The 17429-nt window shown below is 44.6% G+C and overlaps 1 protein-coding gene across 1 annotated transcript in view; it reads right to left on the bottom strand.

Moving 5' to 3' along the window:
• Positions 1-17429, bottom strand: part of LOC311142507 (cell adhesion molecule DSCAM-like) — a gene marked incomplete at both ends in the record, with an annotated part of 151585 nt that overhangs the window by 67564 nt on the left and 66592 nt on the right. Inside the window, 3 exons of the mRNA XM_084178167.1 lie at positions 526-801; positions 989-1267; positions 1979-2125. Of these exons, the coding sequence (XP_084034293.1) occupies positions 526-801; positions 989-1267; positions 1979-2125 (702 nt within the window). The remainder of the gene's footprint in view (positions 1-525; positions 802-988; positions 1268-1978; positions 2126-17429) is intronic.

Below are 17429 nucleotides of genomic sequence, written 5' to 3'. Positions count from 1 at the left end.
TATACTGTATGGATTTCACACGTAAGCCAGTGAGAGAACTGAGTGGAGAGAGGTTTTGAAATTGTTCCTCCTCCTCATCATCATCATTATAGATTATCAATACTGTCTTTATACTGGTCCATGGCAATGGGAGACAGTTGCCGCAGCAACGGTGCTCAGGCGATGCGAGCAATGTGAGGCTCGTTCAGATAATCTAATAATATGGGCTGTGGCAGGGCTTTACTGCAGCCCTCATTAGCACGAACACACATACACACACACACACCTGATCAATGGTTGATGTTCCCCCATTCTGCATAGTCACACAAACACACACAGAAACATGCAGGCAAGCACACACTCACATGTATGGACACACCATGCATGGTCACACAACGCTCACACGCACATATACACTAAAAACACCCAAATACCCAAACACAAAAACCCACATTCAGAGCCGTTCCCTACTGTTATTCACAGTAACATCACTCCTATGAAATCAAATAATCCCTGACCAAACAGACATCCACTGATTGTACTGACCTTCCAGGATGACCTGGACAAAGTCCTGGGTGGACATCTTGCCATTCCTGGCGAAGCACTGGTAGGCTCCTCCATCACTCTTAGCCATCCCAGCCATGACCAGGTTCTCCCGGTTGTTGCCAGTCATGCGGACACTGTTCCCAGGGTAGATGATCTCTCCATTCCGGTACCAGGACAGCTCGTACTCCTCCGAGCCACTCACGCTGCACGACAGAGACACCTGGCTACCCACGCTGCCTTTCACCTTCTTCGGGCTGACCACCGCCTTCAGGGGCTCTGGAAAAGGGAGAGGGGAAAGGCTTAGATTCTCTTACATTACACATATGTCAATGTGACATACTGTATGTCAGCTAAATACATATCAACTCTGAAATGGATTTTAAACTCCAAAGACAAACATACACATTAACAACAAACATACTGTACATTTAGCACCACATGCTGCACACAGTCTATTACTGACCTTTGACCTGCAGCCTCCCCACCACCTCTGCATTGCCATAGCTGTTCCAGACCTCACACACGTAGTTTCCCGTGTCGCTGGACTGGGCTCTCTCGATCAACAGCCCCGTCACACTCTGCCTGAAGCGGGTGTCCGGCTCCAGCGGTCGGTTGTCCTTCAGCCAGCGGTATTTGGGGGCCGGGTGACCAGACGCTTTGCATGGCAGCTCTACCCGGTGTGATGTCATCACCTCGCGACGCTCAAAGCCATCCAGGATGGTCGGCGCAGAGTTGGTGGGGTCTGAGGGAGGAGCAATGGCCAAAGGTGAGATGGATTCAATATTTAATGCATAGCATGGTCAAAAGCATGCATTGTGCCTCCCGAGTGGCGCAGCGGTCTAAGGCACTGCATCGCAGTGCTAGAGGTGTCATTACAGACCCGGGTTCGATCCCGGGCTGTATCACAACCGGCTGTGATCGGGAGTCCCATAGGGAAGCGCACAATTGGCCCAGCGTCGTCCGGGTTAGGGGAGGGTTTGGCCGGGGGGGCTTTAGTTGGCTCATCGCGCTCTAGTGACTCCTTGTGGTGGGCCGGGCGCCTGCAGGCTGACCTCGGTCGTCAGGTGAATGGTGTTTCCTCTGACACATTGGCTAGCTTCCGGGTTAAGTGGGCGGATGTTAAGCGCGGTTTGGCGGGTCATGTTTCAGAGGACACATGACTCGACCTTCACCTCCAGAGCCCGTTGGGGAGTTGCAGCGATGAGACAAGATCGAAATTGGAGAGAAAAAGGGGGTAAAATACACACACAAAAAGAAATATATATATATATATATATATATATTTTGCATTGTTAGCCATACTCCATTGACTAGCTTGGAGCTGGTCCAGATTGAAGGAGTGAAGTGAAACAATAGTCAAACCTAGCCATATTCAGAGTGTATTCCATGCAAACATTGGCACCCAGACTTGCACAACAGACTGGCATCCAAGCTGTACTGTCCCTTTGCTTACCTGACACAAAGAGACGTGCGCTGTTGCTCTGCCTGGTCTCTCCCGTGTAGCGGTGGCGTGTCATACACCTGTAATTATACAATCCATCCTCATTCTGCACGTCCAGGATGTAAAGGGCTCCTGTGGAGGTGATGAGGAACCGAGGTGCTGCAAGACAAAAACACACATCACATCATTAGACATACTGTACATACAGCAACATACTGTACAACCATCTGTAGCTTTGCTTTTGAATTTAAAATCAACACCACCATGTGTAGACATTATGGGCCAGTTTCCTGTCCAGGAAACCGACTCTATATGACTAAACAAATAAAAACACTCAAAAAAAACCTACTAAGAGTTGATATAAAAATGTTATATATATATATTAATCAAAGTGGCTTTGTAAATATTTGCAAAGTTCTCTTTTGTGAAGTGCCTGGCCATGAGACTACAAACACTGAACATCTGCTCTAGCCCATTTAGCTGAACACATCTAAGAGATAATATGACAAGGCTGTGTGTTGTGGCAGTCCACACACCTCTTTATCATGTAGCTCTCTCTCTCTCTCTCTTTCTCAGACTAAAGCCGAGGGACCCAGGGATAGAGATCACACAGAGCTTTGATTTGGCACCGCGGCGCAGCTCAGGTCGGTTGTGCTAATATCATGCTAATTCGTGGGAAAGCTGGGAATGGGGGGAGGACTAATGCCTGATGCCTGCCGGAACTGTCATAGCAGGCTGGGAGGATATTCCTCAGTCACAGATGATAGAGGATGCTGTTTGGGATGGGGTTGGGGATGGCATGTGTACAGTACGTCCCATTTCTTTCCCATCTAGCCTATGCCAGTCAGTATTGAAGCTATGAGAACCGGTACAGTGACCGACACCTCTTATAGAATATTGTCTCAAAAACACAAAACCCATTACAGCACTGCTTCAATCTACACTATTTTCACCATATTTTGACCGAATTTTCTTTTTAATATAGAAAGGGAAAAATTAGTATTGAGACATACTGTATTGTTTCCCACTGGTCACGCCACTTCATTTCAACGTGGATAATTGGGTAATATTTTGTTGAGACGTTGACCAATGAGACTAGGGATTGATTCACCGATAAGCTTCGGTCCCTGGTTCAAATGTTTAAGATACGAGTGCATGGGTCAACGGGACCCCAAAACGATCCAAATGTAGCATGCATCGGTCAGAAAATCAATTCAAACATTATGAATCGCTGGTTCACAAAAATATTTTGTTCATATTACTTTCTTTCTATCTTCCGAAAATACCTAATCTTTGGTGGCAACTGCATCCTCTCCTTCAGTGTCGAACTAAGCATATCATTATGTTGACAGTCGTTGACCTACAAGTCATTTTGCATGCTGAACAACCCCAGGCAATATCAGCTGCCTAACTGTGCGCTGAGCGCAGCTTTGCACGATGACCAATGAGAGGTAGGCCTATTCCTGATGTGGCACATGTTCGTGTCACCTTCAGCATTAAAATATGTATTAAATGGCTTGCGAAGTATTAGGCTTTATTAGTTGAGTGACAACCAATATAATTTGTTAGGTTATTTTTATCAAATGCGCTGTTGAAAAAATGCTGGAGACAGCTCTCATCTGGCTATAAGTAGGCTACATGCTGATCGGGGCTTACATTAGATTTTATTTTGATTGTTCAGGTTCACAATCAGCAATAGTTTTGGAAGTTTTTTGTGAAGCAATCAGTATGGTCATTTTTAGATATACAGGGTAAAGTTGATCATTTCATAACGAGGACAGCAATCTCTTTTGCTACCTGCACTGCATGGTCAAAGAAGGAGAAGAAGAGAAGCTCACTCCAAGTCAGTCAAACCTTCCAAATGGTCTAAAACCATTACATTATGAGACTAGAGTGAAATCCAAAGTTGTGCGATATATTCATTGGCTATGTCATAGCTAATTGTTAAAGATAAATATTCAAACATTACTAGCTCTAACACTTTTAATCTGCAAAAATGTTTAATTAATTAGTGGGTGATGGCGATTTCAAAAGAAAAATCAAACAATATCTTCCTAATATTGAGTTGCACCCCCTTTTGCCCTCAGAACAGCCTAAATTCGTCGGGGCATGGACTATACAAGGTGTCGAAAGCGTTCCACAGCATTGACTCCAATGCTTCCCACAGTGGTGTCAAATTGGCTGGGTGGTGGACCATTCTTAATAGACATGGGAAACGGTTGAGCGTGAAAAACCCAGCAGCATTGCAGTTCTAGACACACTCAAACCTGGCACCTACTACCATACCCCGTTCAAAGACACTTCAATCTTTGTCTTGCCCATTCACCCTCTGAACAGCACACATGCACAACATGTCTCAATCGTCTCAAGGCTTAAAAATCCTTATTTAACCTGTCTCCTCCCTTAATCTACACTGATTGAAGTGGATTTAACAGGTGACACCAATAAGAGATCATAGCTTTCACCTGGTCAGTCTATGTCATGGAAAGAGCAGGTGTCCCTAATGTTTACACACACACACACATCACATCGAACCGAATCGCATCGATTCATTCCTCTAATCAAACCGAGTCGCACCGAATCGTTTCAAACTAAAACGTATCATTCCTGTATCGTATCGGAGCCCATGTATCTACTGTAGATACGCATCGAATCGTCTTGAACTGGCAAAAATGCACATTCTTTATTACAACCTATATTCACCCAGTCAAAAAGACAGCCAAAAGTTAGATACATTTCTAATGTATTTTCACTATTCTTTCAACCATCTAAAAGGACAACAAAATTCCAATGGAAAAACAATTTCTGATTATTGGTTTAGTTGTCACCCAAATGTCTATCACTGCGCTTTCAACTATTTCAAAGCACAGCAAAGTTCAGGAATACAATGTCAAATGTTGTTTATTTATACACCAAATTAATGTGTTATCACTGTGCTTTATCTAATAGCGGAACCAAATCACGTGGATTGCCATTGAGATTACATTAAAAGTACATGATGCAAGTGATCAATGCCGTTCAAATTATTACAGCAATTGTGAAGATCTCCACAGACCTGTGACGACCTATGAACATGCATGCTTTCTATGATTACAGAAGAAGACATTTATAGTTACAGTAACCTCAATGTAGCCATGGTTGAGTTACTCATTTTAAGGTTGAATGTTGTAAGATAGCCTTAACTTTAGTCTATTTACTGTATTACAAGTATTATTATATAAGTAATACAACAAGTAATACAATAAATAAGACAACTCAACCAAATATCAACATTTAAAGGAGATGTATCTACTGCTTGGATAGTTCCATCTGAGCCACTGGATTTTGGACGACATTCTGCTAATTTTGTCATTGATGAAATATTTGATCTCCATACAGTGTTCTGTTTCCAAAACTAAAATCTGTAACAAACAGAGTGTACTGCGTTTTGTAGACTTTACCCTTTATGAAAGTCTTTAAAATCACGTTGTTTAGAAGGAGTGTAAGGGCGAATTGAGTTATTGCACACGCGCACTTCACAGAGTAGACGTTCCGTAATGGGAATATGCAAATAAATCCTAGAACGTACCAATAGGATCTCACTAGCTCATGCTTGGCTCTGCCCACGTCCTTGCTTGTTCTGCCCACTACGATTAATTTGCTCCCATTGGAAACAACAGCCTCTGGTCTATCTTGGGTTAGTTATAAAAAATATTTGGCTACAAGTAGTACATTTAGTCACAAATGGACTATAATAAATAAGTTAAATGTCTTACCTGTGATTAAATGTTTTCCACACACATAGCTACGTGTAGCCTACTTGGACACCGGGTCCCCACATTTCCCACTCTCCCACACCAAATAGCCTGAAGCCACAGGGCTCTTCTCACAGACTCTATTTACCTACGTGGGAGCATTGTGAAGCGTAGGTTGGGATTCTTGACATGTTTACATGTACATTGAACAACACAGCAGCTTTTTGGCATGTTTTGTTATTTCTGTATAACTAAAAATCGACGACAAATTTGGCTCTTTTACAATAAGGGTCAATTGAAAACAATGTTTATTTTCCCCAATTTGTGGCCGAGGGCGTGGATTGCAGTTGAGATTACATTGAAAGTACATGGTGCAAGTGATCAATGCCGTTTGAGATTCTGCACAGATTATTACAGCAATTGTGAAGATCTCCACAGACCTGCGATGACCTATGCATGCTATCTTAAACATGCACACTTTCTATGATTACATAAGATGACATTAATAGTTACAGTAACTTCAAAATGTGGCCGTGGATGTGTTACTCACTTTAAGGTTGAATGTTACATTAGTTTGTCAAATAGCCTTAACTTTAGACTATTTACTGCATTACAAAAGTTTGTGTTTGGTTGACAGCGTAACCAAATACCAACATTTAAAGGAGATGTATCTACTGATTGAATAGTTCCATCTGAGCCACTGTCTTAATCCCATTCTTTAACTGAGTTGGAGACATGAGTCCAACATATAATTTGTAAATTTTTCGACAAGTTAATAGGCTATTTATTGTATTTTAAAAGTGAAATTGAATTGTGTTTGGTTGTCAACGCAACCAAATATCAATATTTTAAGGAGATTTATCATCTGCTTGGATTGTTCCAGAGCCATATATCTGTGCCACTGACTTAGTCTGGCTTCAATTCCAGTTTGTCTACAAATTAATAATTTATATGTTGGATTCACGTATCCATCTCAACCCAAAATCTATGTTATAGAATAGAACTAAATCAAATCAAACTTTAAATGCACTTTAGATAATGTTTGATTTGATTTTGTCCTATTCTTTAACTTCGATTTTTGATTGAGATGGAGACATAAATCCAACATATACATGTTTTATTTGTAGACAATGTCACGATCGTGTGAAGGAGCAGACCAACGCGCAGCGTGTTGAGTGAACATCGTAGACTTTATTAAGTTAAAGCACGACAAAACAATAAACCACGATCATGAAGTTCCACGGTGCACTCACCGTAACGGAAACAAAAACCCACAACCCCACAGGAAAACATACAGAAATAAATATGGCTCCCAATCAGAGATAACGAGCCGAACAGCTGACACTCGTTACCTCCGATTGGGAGTCATTGAACAAACCTAGAAAAACAACAACCTAGACACCCAACATAGAACACAAACACATAGACTGCACACACCCTGGATAAACAATAATGAGTCCCAACACCAGGGTGTGACAGTACCCCCCCCTAAAGGCGCGCACTCCGGGCGCACCAGCATACAGTCTCGGGGAGGGTCTGGGTGGGCGTCTGTCCACGGTGGTGGTTCTGGCTCCGGCCTAGACCACCACCCCACCATAGTCACTTCCCGCTTATGTAGCCTCCTCCAACTGAACCCCACCGGTTTAAGGGGCAGCACCTGACTAAGGGGCAGTACCGGACTAAGGGGCAGTACCGGACTAAGGGGCAGTACCAGGCTGAATGGCGAATCCTGGCTGGTCGGCTCTGGCGGATCCCGGCTGGACGGCTCTGGCGGATCCCGGCTGGACGGCTCTGGCGGATCCCGGCTGGACGGCTCTGGCGGATCCCGGCTGGACGGCTCTGGCGGATCCCGGCTGGACGGCTCTGGCGGATCCCGGCTGGACGGCTCTGGGCAGACGGACAGTTCAGGCCCCGTTGGGCAGACGGCAGACTCTGGCCGTCTGAGGCGCATCGTAGGCCTGGTGCGTGGTGCCGGAACAGGAGGTACCGGGCTGAGGACACGCATCTCAGGGCTAGTGCGGAGAGCAACAACAGGACGCACAGGACTCGGGGGACACACAGGAGGCTTGGTGCGTGGTGTCTGCACTGGTGGTAAAGGGCTGGAGACACGCACCATAGAGCCAGTGCGTGGAGGAGACACAGGGCTCTGAAGACGCACTGGAAACCTGGTGCGTGGTGTAGGTACTGGTGGTACTGGGCTGGAGCGGGGAGGTGGCGCCGGAAATACCGGACCGTGCAGGCGTACTGGCCCCCTTGAGCACTGAGCCTGCCCAACCTTACCCGGCTTGATGCTCCCCGTCGCCCGACCAGTACGGGGAGGTGGAATAACCCGCACCGGCCTATGTAGGCGAACCGGGAACACCATGCGTAAGGCTGGTGCCATGTACGCCGGCCCGAGAAGACGCACTGGTGGACTGATGCGTGGGGCCGGCTTCATGACATCCGGCTCAATGCTCAATCTAGCCCGGCCGATACGTGGAGCTGGACTGTACCGAACCGGGCTATGCCTGCGTACAGGAAACACCATGCGCTCAACTGCGTAACACGGTGTCTGCCCGTACTCTCGCTCTCCACGGTCAGTCCAGGGAGTAGGCGCAGGTCTCCTACCTGACTTCGCCACACTCCCTCTTAGCCCCCCCCCAAGAAATTCTTGGGTAGTACCCACAGGCTTCCAGTCTTGCCTCCTTGCTGCCTCCTCATATCGCCGCCTCTCGGCTTTAGCTGCCTCCAGCTCTTCACGAGGACGGCGATATTCTCCCGGTTGTGCCCAAGGCCCCTTACCATCCAGAATCTCCTCCCATGTCCATGAATCCTTAGGAGCTGGGTCCTGTTGCCGCTTGACACGCTGCTTGGTCTTCTTATGGTGGGTTTTTCTGTCACGATCGTGTGAAGGAGCAGACCAACGCGCAGCGTGTTGAGTGAACATCGTAGACTTTATTAAGTTAAAGCACGACAAAACAATAAACCACGATCATGAAGTTCCACGGTGCACTCACCGTAACGGAAACAAAAACCCACAACCCCACAGGAAAACATACAGAAATAAATATGGCTCCCAATCAGAGATAACGAGCCGAACAGCTGACACTCGTTACCTCCGATTGGGAGTCATTGAACAAACCTAGAAAAACAACAACCTAGACACCCAACATAGAACACAAACACATAGACTGCACACACCCTGGATAAACAATAATGAGTCCCAACACCAGGGTGTGACAGACAAACTGGAATTAAACCCAAAATAAATCAGTGGCACACATGAAACTATCCAAGCAGAAGATACAGCTCCTTCAAATGTTGATATTTGGTTGCGTTGACAACCAAACACAATTCAATAGCACTAAATATCATTACATTTGAAATCAACCAGAGCTTGAAACCCCAGGCCTATATGTATTGTCTATTTTTTTATTGAATCCTGGGTTGAATTGAAACAATAGCTGTTGATGATTTTGCAAATGCTATATAGGCCTAAATAGCATCATTGATGATATATGAATGATAAAGTAGTTGGTCAAAATTAATTTGCTCTATTAAACCTACCCTTTGGAATGACTTTAATAGCAACAATGAACCTATTTAATTTTTAAGTGGAGATCTCTCAACAATAATTCTCATGATAGCACATTGGTTGTAGTCAGTGACAAATATCTATGCTAAGCAGGGCTTGGTTAAAATCCTGGATGGGAGACCAAAGGGATAGATGTAGAAACATATACATTCTCCTGTAGGAGGTGCTGCCCAGCCTATTGTTGTTGTTTTTTCTGATAGTGGATATAACGTTGAAGATCTGACCTTGTTTTAAAGGTACAAATTCAAGGTTGGTCTATGTTGAAATTTGGTTACCATGATGACATAATCCAATGGTTGACATTTCACTCTCAAAACAACAGTTTATTACTTTTTTCAAATCTAATGTATTTTCCACGTAGATTCCACGTCACAATACGTTGACAAATTATGTTGAAACAACGTTTATTCAACCAGTTTGTGCCAAGTGGGATGGGCCTTTGTATAGAATGCTACAATAATCCATAGAAAGCAGTAAAATGAACCTCTGTTCATGTCCTTGATGTTTAATTAAAGAATATTGATGCTGTTCTACATTTAATAGAAAGAGGAGAGTTGAAATGAAGAAAGAGAAAAAACATACACACAGAGAAAAGGTGAAATAGAGAAGGAGAAACAGAGATAGCTAGAGAAGGAGAGAAAGAGAAGGAGGCGAGGAGGATGCAGCAGCCGTAGTGTATTGTGAGGAGCGAGCGTTGACCTAGTTAGAGCATGGATTTGATATCCTGAAGGGCTTTTCAGCTTGTGGTCTAGCTGCAGTTGTGTGTGACAATCAACCACTGGTAAAATGAGGGGGAAAGGAGAGAGTGTGTGTGTGTGTGTGTGTGTTATCAGAGGGGGAAGCAGTCAGTCTCTCCTGCCTTTCTTTCTCTCCCTTCTTCTCTTCTACCTTTCCCCTGAACCTTGCCTGGCAAGCTGCTAGGTGTCGAAAGTTGAGAAGATTTTGTTCTATGGGTTTATGAATGAGAGGCACTTTCATTAAAACAGACTGCCTGTCATCCATGGTTAATGTGAGTGTGGAGCAAGGTGTGTGTGTGTCTGTGTGTGTGTGTGTGTGTGTGTTTGTGAGTGAGCAAGACAGTGCGTGTGTGTGTGTGTGTGTGTGTGTGTGTGTGTGTGTGTGTGTGTGTGTGTGTGTGTGTGTGTGTGTGTGTGTGTGTGTGTGTGTGTGTGTGTGTGTGTGTGTGGCGAGGGGTGTGTGTGTGTGCGTGCTTCAAAAGCCTGTTAAAACAGCCAGCACTGGGAGACAGTGACACACACACACACACACACACACAATTACACACACACAGAGCCTCTAGATTGTTGTTTATTGTATCCCTCTCCTCCACTCAGTGCAGGGCTGAAATCAGATTCCTGATGCATGCTTAGGGGTTTCTCTCTACGACCATCCATGATCATATTTATTTTCTCAAGCCCAATTAATCACATTTTTTAAACAATTCTTTAGTGATAACTTAGCATTTTGAATGTTCTACTGTCCCATACTACAGTAACCATAGGAGACTAAACATATGGCCATACATCTGACGTGAATCTGCCCAATACCTCATACCCCACTCCTCTCTGTCTGTGTCCCTCCCTTTCTCGCTCCCTCCCTCCCTCATGAATAATACAGTCAGGTCAGGCTTTGGCATCTCTGACCTCCAATAAGTATCCCACAGTGCACTGGGGCACTGCACTGCCGCTGCTCTGCTGAGAGATGGATCCTAGCTGGGGCCACGCCTTAAAGCAGAAGACCCTCCCTCACCTCATCCCTCTCTCTCTCTCTCTCTCTCTCTATTTCTACTCTCTCTTCTTCTCTCTCTTCCCACTCCCCCTGTCTACCACCATGTTCACTGTCAAGGAGCTCTGTGTGTCTGAGAAAAAAAGCCCTGTTGGTGTGTGTGTGTGTGTGTGTGTGTGTGTGCATGTGTGTGTGTGTGTGTGTGTGTGTGTGTGTGTGTGTGTGTGTGTGTGTGTGTGTGTGTGTGTGTGTGTGTGTGTGTGTGTGTGTGTGTGTGTGTGTGTGTGAACGTGTCTCTGCAGCACAGGGCTACACAGATGCTTGGTCAATAATAACATTCCACAGTGCTCTACTATGCCCTGCTCCCCCAGTCTGCCTACTGCATACTAACACAAATAAGGTCTGAGAGAGGGAGAGAGTGCCCTCTGTGATAACGCAGAGCTGTGTGTGTGTGTGAGTGTGTGAGTGTGTGTGTGTGTGTGTGTGTGTGTATGTGTGTGTGTGTGTGTGTGTGTGTGTGTGTGTGTGTGTGTGTGTGTGTGTGTGTGTGTGTGTGTGTATGGGTGTCAGTGAAAGTGTCTGTGTGTGTCTGAGAGTATGGCAATGGCATCACCAACCGCAGGTGGCACCAAGCCCCATCCATCCCCTTCCCCTCTCTTTCCTCTAGCCAGGTGCTTGGCATGGCTATAGTCAGGGACACAAGTCCCCCTTCTGTGAGTTTCCACAATAGATTCAATTATTCCCCATACAAGCTGCAGAGCTTTCACATAGACTCTGTATTCTCTACAGTGGAGGATTTTGCTGAAACTTCACAAAATCATATCCATGAATAGTAAAGGAGTATAAAAATAGTGAATTGCAGCCATGTTAGTACATTATATTGTTAAATGTCCTCTAATGTGGTTTCCATTTAGGAAATTACGTTTTTGGCAATTTTGCACTGATAAAATAATTCAACAATCTTACACACAAAAATGAATAAAAATAACAAATCATCTCTCCCTGGGACACACGTGATGACATTGTTGAGCTCTTTCTCCAGGCTGACCTATGCTTGCTGCGTGACCAATGCCATCTGCCTAAAAGGTGGCTTTCTCCATACCTGTAAACAAAACTGCCGCATAGGACCCGCAGCTCAGCTCTGAGGCTCCTGCTGATTGTACACTGATACAGACACAAGGATAGAGCGGGGGGGGGGGGGGGGGGGGGGCGAAAGAGAGAGAGAGAGAGAGAGAGAGAGAGAGAGAACATCTCTGAGATACAACCACTCTCTGTCATCTGAAATTACTTACGAATTAGCATGCACCAATGTGCAAGAGAGAGAGAAAAAAGAGTAGAAGACAACTTTCATATGCTAATACAGATCATGGCCAGGCAGAGCAATTATCAAAAAAATTTCAGCCGTGTCTGTTTGACAGATTCCATCAGGCGCCTGAAGACTCTAACCTCACAGACTCGCTCTCTGTCTCTGTCTCTCTGTCTCTGTCTAGATGGGAGGAGAGACATCGTCAGGCATTTAAATGCTTCTTTCTCAAACATTTCTCTCATCCCTTTGCTGAGTTAATGTTATAATGTCACAATACAAGCTGTCTTTTAGGACCATAAAGTCTTTTAATATCACTTTTGAACTTTGAACCGTGGTGGCTGATCAGCTCGCTCGCATAAATAAAAACTACACCCCAGCTATGTTTCAACAACAAAAATAGAAATTTGCTTCATCATCATTCTGATTCTCCTCCAAGGAGGGCAGAAGCCCAGTCCCTCTAGAGCCAGCCTGCTAGATGTAGTTGGTGCTCTCTGCCAGGCTGTCTCTGCCAGGCTGTCTCTGCCAGGCTGTCTCTGCCAGGCTGTCTCTGCCAGGCTGTCTCTGCCAGGCTGTCTCTGCCAGGCTGTCTCTGCCAGGCTGTGCCATGTTTGGGAGTGGAGTTTGGTTCACGCCCTGAGACGGGGGTTATTACTGTCACCGTAACCTTGGCCACTCAATGTCACACTATCTAACGTTAACAGCAGTACGCTGGCCCTCCTGCAGTTATCTGCATCTATAATTAATATATCCTCTACACGCTCTCTCTGTCTCCACTCCCTCTGTGTGTGTGCGCGTGTGCATGCACGTGTGTGTGTGTGTGTGCATGCGTGCGTGTGCTGCACTGAGATTTGAAGCTGCTGTTGAAAAGACATGAACTGCATAATTATCATGTTCTCTCCACTTCTGAAAGACTCACAAGATTCCACATACTATCATTATTTTCAAACCAGGTCTGCTGTGTACAGTAAGTCCTGTCCTGTATACAGTGCATTCGGAAAGTATTCAGACCCCTTCACTCTTTCCACATTTTGTTACGTTACAGCCTTATTCTAAAATGGATTAAATTAATTATTTTCCTCATCAATCTACACACAATAACCCATAATGACAAAGCGAAAATAGGTTTTTAGAAATGTGTGCAAATTTATTACAAATAAAAAACAGAAATACCTTATTTACATAAGTATTCAGACCCTTTGCTATGAGACTTGAAATTGCCTTGCTCAAGGGCAAATCGACAGATTTTTCACCTAGTCGGCTCGGGGATTCGAACCAGCTTACGGTTACTGGCCCAACACTCTTAACCATTGGGCTACCTGCAAGCTTAGCTCATATAGGTGTGCCAAGCTTGTAGCGTCATACCCAAGAAGACTCAAGGCTGTAATCGCTGCTAAAGGTACTTTACTGAGTAAAGGGTCTGAATACCTATGTAAATATGATATTTTTTGTCTAAAAACCTGTTTTTGCTTTGTCATTATGGGGTATTGTGTGTAGATTGATGGGGGGTGGGGGACAATTTAATCAATTTTAGAATAAGGCTGTAACGTAACAAAATGTGTGGAAAAAGTGAAGTGATCTGAATACTTTCTGAATGCACTGTATGTGTGAGTATCAGAGTAGAAGAGGCCCTGACTTGTACTGTAATTAGCAGGCCTCAGAAGTTGATCTGTCTCTATAAGGCAGTAATGTACAGCACAGTACAGTAGAGGGGAATCCCACCATATTACCCCTCCTATAATAACCACCATTTGTCACCATTACAGGAAGCTGTTGACAGCTGCTGGGGTTGTCAGGGCAACGCTATCCCTCTCCCGGGACCTTCCTACCAAACAATTGTCTGCATACTGTACTAAGCACACAATAGAAACACATACACATGCATGGACAGTAAGTTAGTACACACACATACAGATTTACACAGATACAGTGCCTTCGGAAAGTATTCAGACCCATTGACTTTTTCCACATTTTGTTACGTTATAGCCTTATTCTAAAATGGATTAAATAAAACAAATCCTCAGCAATCTACACACAATACCCCATAATGACAAAGTGAAAACAGGTTTTTAGGTTTAAAAAATACAAATAAAAATACCTTATTTACATAAGTATTCAGACCCTTTGCTATGAGACTCATGTGAAATTGAGCTCAAGTGCATCCTGTTTCCATTGATCATCCTTGAGATGTTTCTACAACTTGATTGGAGTCCACCTGTGGTAAATGCAATTGATTGGACATGATTTGGAAAGGCACACACCTGTCTATATAAGGTTCCACAGTTGACAGTGCGTGTCAGAGCAAAAACCAAGCCATGAGGTCAAAGGAATTGTCCGTAGAGCTCCTAGGCAGGATTGTGTCGAGGCACAGATCTGGGGAAGGGTACAAAAACATTTCTGCAGCATTGAAGGTCCCCAAGAACACAGTGGTCTCCATCATTCTTAAATGGAAGATGTTTGGAACCACCTAGACTCCTCCTAGAGCTGGCCGCCCGGCCAAACGGAGCAATCGGGGGAGAAGGGTATTTGTCAGGGAGGTGACCAAGAACCTGATGGTCACTCTGACAGAGCTCTAGAGTTCCTCTGTGGAGATGGAAGAAGCTTCCAGAAGGAAGCCACTCCTCAGTAAAAGGCACATGACAGCCCGCTTAGAGTTTGCCAAAAGGCACCTAAAGACTCTCAGACCATGAGAAACAACATTCTCTGGTCTGATGAAACTCTTTGGCCTGAATGCCAATCATCACGTCTAAAGGAAACCTGACACCATCCCTACGGTGAAGCACGGTGGTGGCAGCATCATGCTGTGGGGATGTTTTTCAGCGGCAGGGACTGGGAGACTAGTCAGGATCGAGGCAAAGATGAACAGAGCAAAGTCCAGAGAGACCCTTGATGAAAACCTGCTCCAGAGCGCTCAGGATCTCAGACTGGTGTGAAGGTTCACCTTCCAACAGGACAAGACCCTAAGCACACAGCCAAGACAACGCAGGAGTGGCTTCGGGACAAGTCTCTGAATGTCCTTGAGTGGCCCAGCCAAAGCCCGGACTTGAATCCGATTGAACATCTCTGGAGAGACCTGAAAATAGCTGTGCAGCAAGGCTCTCCATCCAACCTGACAGAGCTTGAGAGGATCTGCAGAGAAGAATGGGAGAAACTCCCTAAATACAGGTGTGCCAAGCTTGTAGCGTCATACCCAAGAAGACTCGATGCTGTAATCGCTGCCAAAGGTGCTTCAACAAAGTACTGAGTAAAGGGTCTGAATACTTATGTAAATGTGATATTTCAGGGTTTTATTATTTATAAATTAGCAGAAAATTCGAAAAACCTGTTTTTACTTTGTCATTATGGGGTAAATTGATGAGGGAAAAAACGATTTAATCAATTTTAGAATAAGGCTGTAGCGTAACAAAATGTGGAAAAAAAGGGGTCTGAATACTTTCCGAAGGCACTGTACATCATCTTTTCTTTAGCTATATGTTCCTCTCTCTTAACTTGTTGAGCTTATATTTTGGGAACACTGGAAGGCATGTTAGACTCTCTATCTAACATTGAACCCAGGCAGGCCATGTAGTGTAGATGTACATTATGTATGCAGAGTTGAGTGAGTAACAGTTTCTCTACATGGTAATAATCAGGAGCAACATCCCTCTGCTCATTAACTAGTCACAGTAGCCTGGGGCTAACGACTCCTTCCTTCCCGCCGTACGTATGTACGCCAGCGTGGACGATAAAGATGTCATATTCTGCCTGACTGAACACACACTACTGCTATTAACTGTGGATGGACGTTTAACATTGTCCCAGTGACAAGACAATAATAGTTGAACTAACGATGCCCTGGAGCAAGAGACTGTATCAATCACTCACTACTGTCTGTCGTTGGTCATTGCAGGGCATGTTTTAAATTCATATTTAACGTTCATATATTGATATATCTAACGAGGATCAAGGCATCACAAATGATCAAAACCAAATCAATTATCATCTGCAGTACAACCCCATGACAAGAGCATGCTGAGACGATGTTCCCTAGATACAAGAAAGGCTAAAATAGGGTCACACACGTACACAGACACACACAGTAGTGGCTTAAGGGCATGATGACGTTGTGATGAGCAGAACTGACTCAATGCTCATACTGCTCATTAGGACTAGCTTACAGCAGTTCAGCACTGTCCCCTTGTCTACTACACATGCTCCTGCTGTATTGAAGCAGTTTGTATTGGAGCTAAGGTTTCTATGTTTTGGAGCTGAGGTTATTTATTATTTTGCTCTTTCATGGCCAACTCACACACTTACACACGCATGCAAGCATGCATGCACACACATACAAAAGCGCCACGTGTCTGGTGTTTGGATGTGAACACAGGCTCGTTTCAGTCTCTTTTCTTCTGAAATGAATGGGGGCCATTTGGCCATGGTGAGTGACTGTGCGTCTTAATAGGCCAGTGTTAGACTCAAGTCATTAAGCCACTGATGGCTGTGCATTTACAATGCTATCATTGGCTTCTCCCTGTCCAACGCTAAATGGCCCCAGTGTTGGGCCTCAGCTGTATACCTCATGAATATGTATAGTATTTCCCTCTCAGCTGCACTGATGTGAAACCTTTGTGCATAGGGCTACCGCACCACACTGGCAAGCATTAAGGAAGCTATCACTATCTATTCAATTACTATCTATGATCTGAACACACAAAATGATGCCACATTTGGAAACAAATAAACTTTTTAAGCACATGACAAACAAGTTGGCCTCTCTCCAATCTCTCGCTTTCTCAGTTGCATCCAGAGATCAGTGTTTTCACCTGTCCTGACTCACCTCTCTGGATGTCAGAGAGAGAGAGAGAGAGAGAGAGAGAGAGAGAGAGAGAGAGAGAGAGAGAGAGAGAGAGAGAGAGAGAGAGAGAGAGAGCGAGAGCGAGAGCGAGAGAGAGAGAGAGAGAAGATACCACATGCACGCACGCACACACAAACACCTGTCCACTTTCATGTCCAAACAGTTTTTTTTCAAACAAATTCTGTATTGTAAAATGTGATGTCAATGCAACCTCTGATAACCAATTAAGCCGCCCCTAGCTAAACCTCTTTTAACACACCTATGAAAACCCAACTCAGCTAAGTGAGAGAAAA

Source organism: Coregonus lavaretus, assembly GCF_964263955.1.
Source record: "Coregonus lavaretus genome assembly, chromosome: 15".
Lineage (NCBI taxonomy): Eukaryota > Metazoa > Chordata > Actinopteri > Salmoniformes > Salmonidae > Coregonus > Coregonus lavaretus.
The sequence above is the reverse complement of the archived record's forward strand: the minus strand, read 5'-3'. Positions and strand labels throughout refer to the sequence as shown.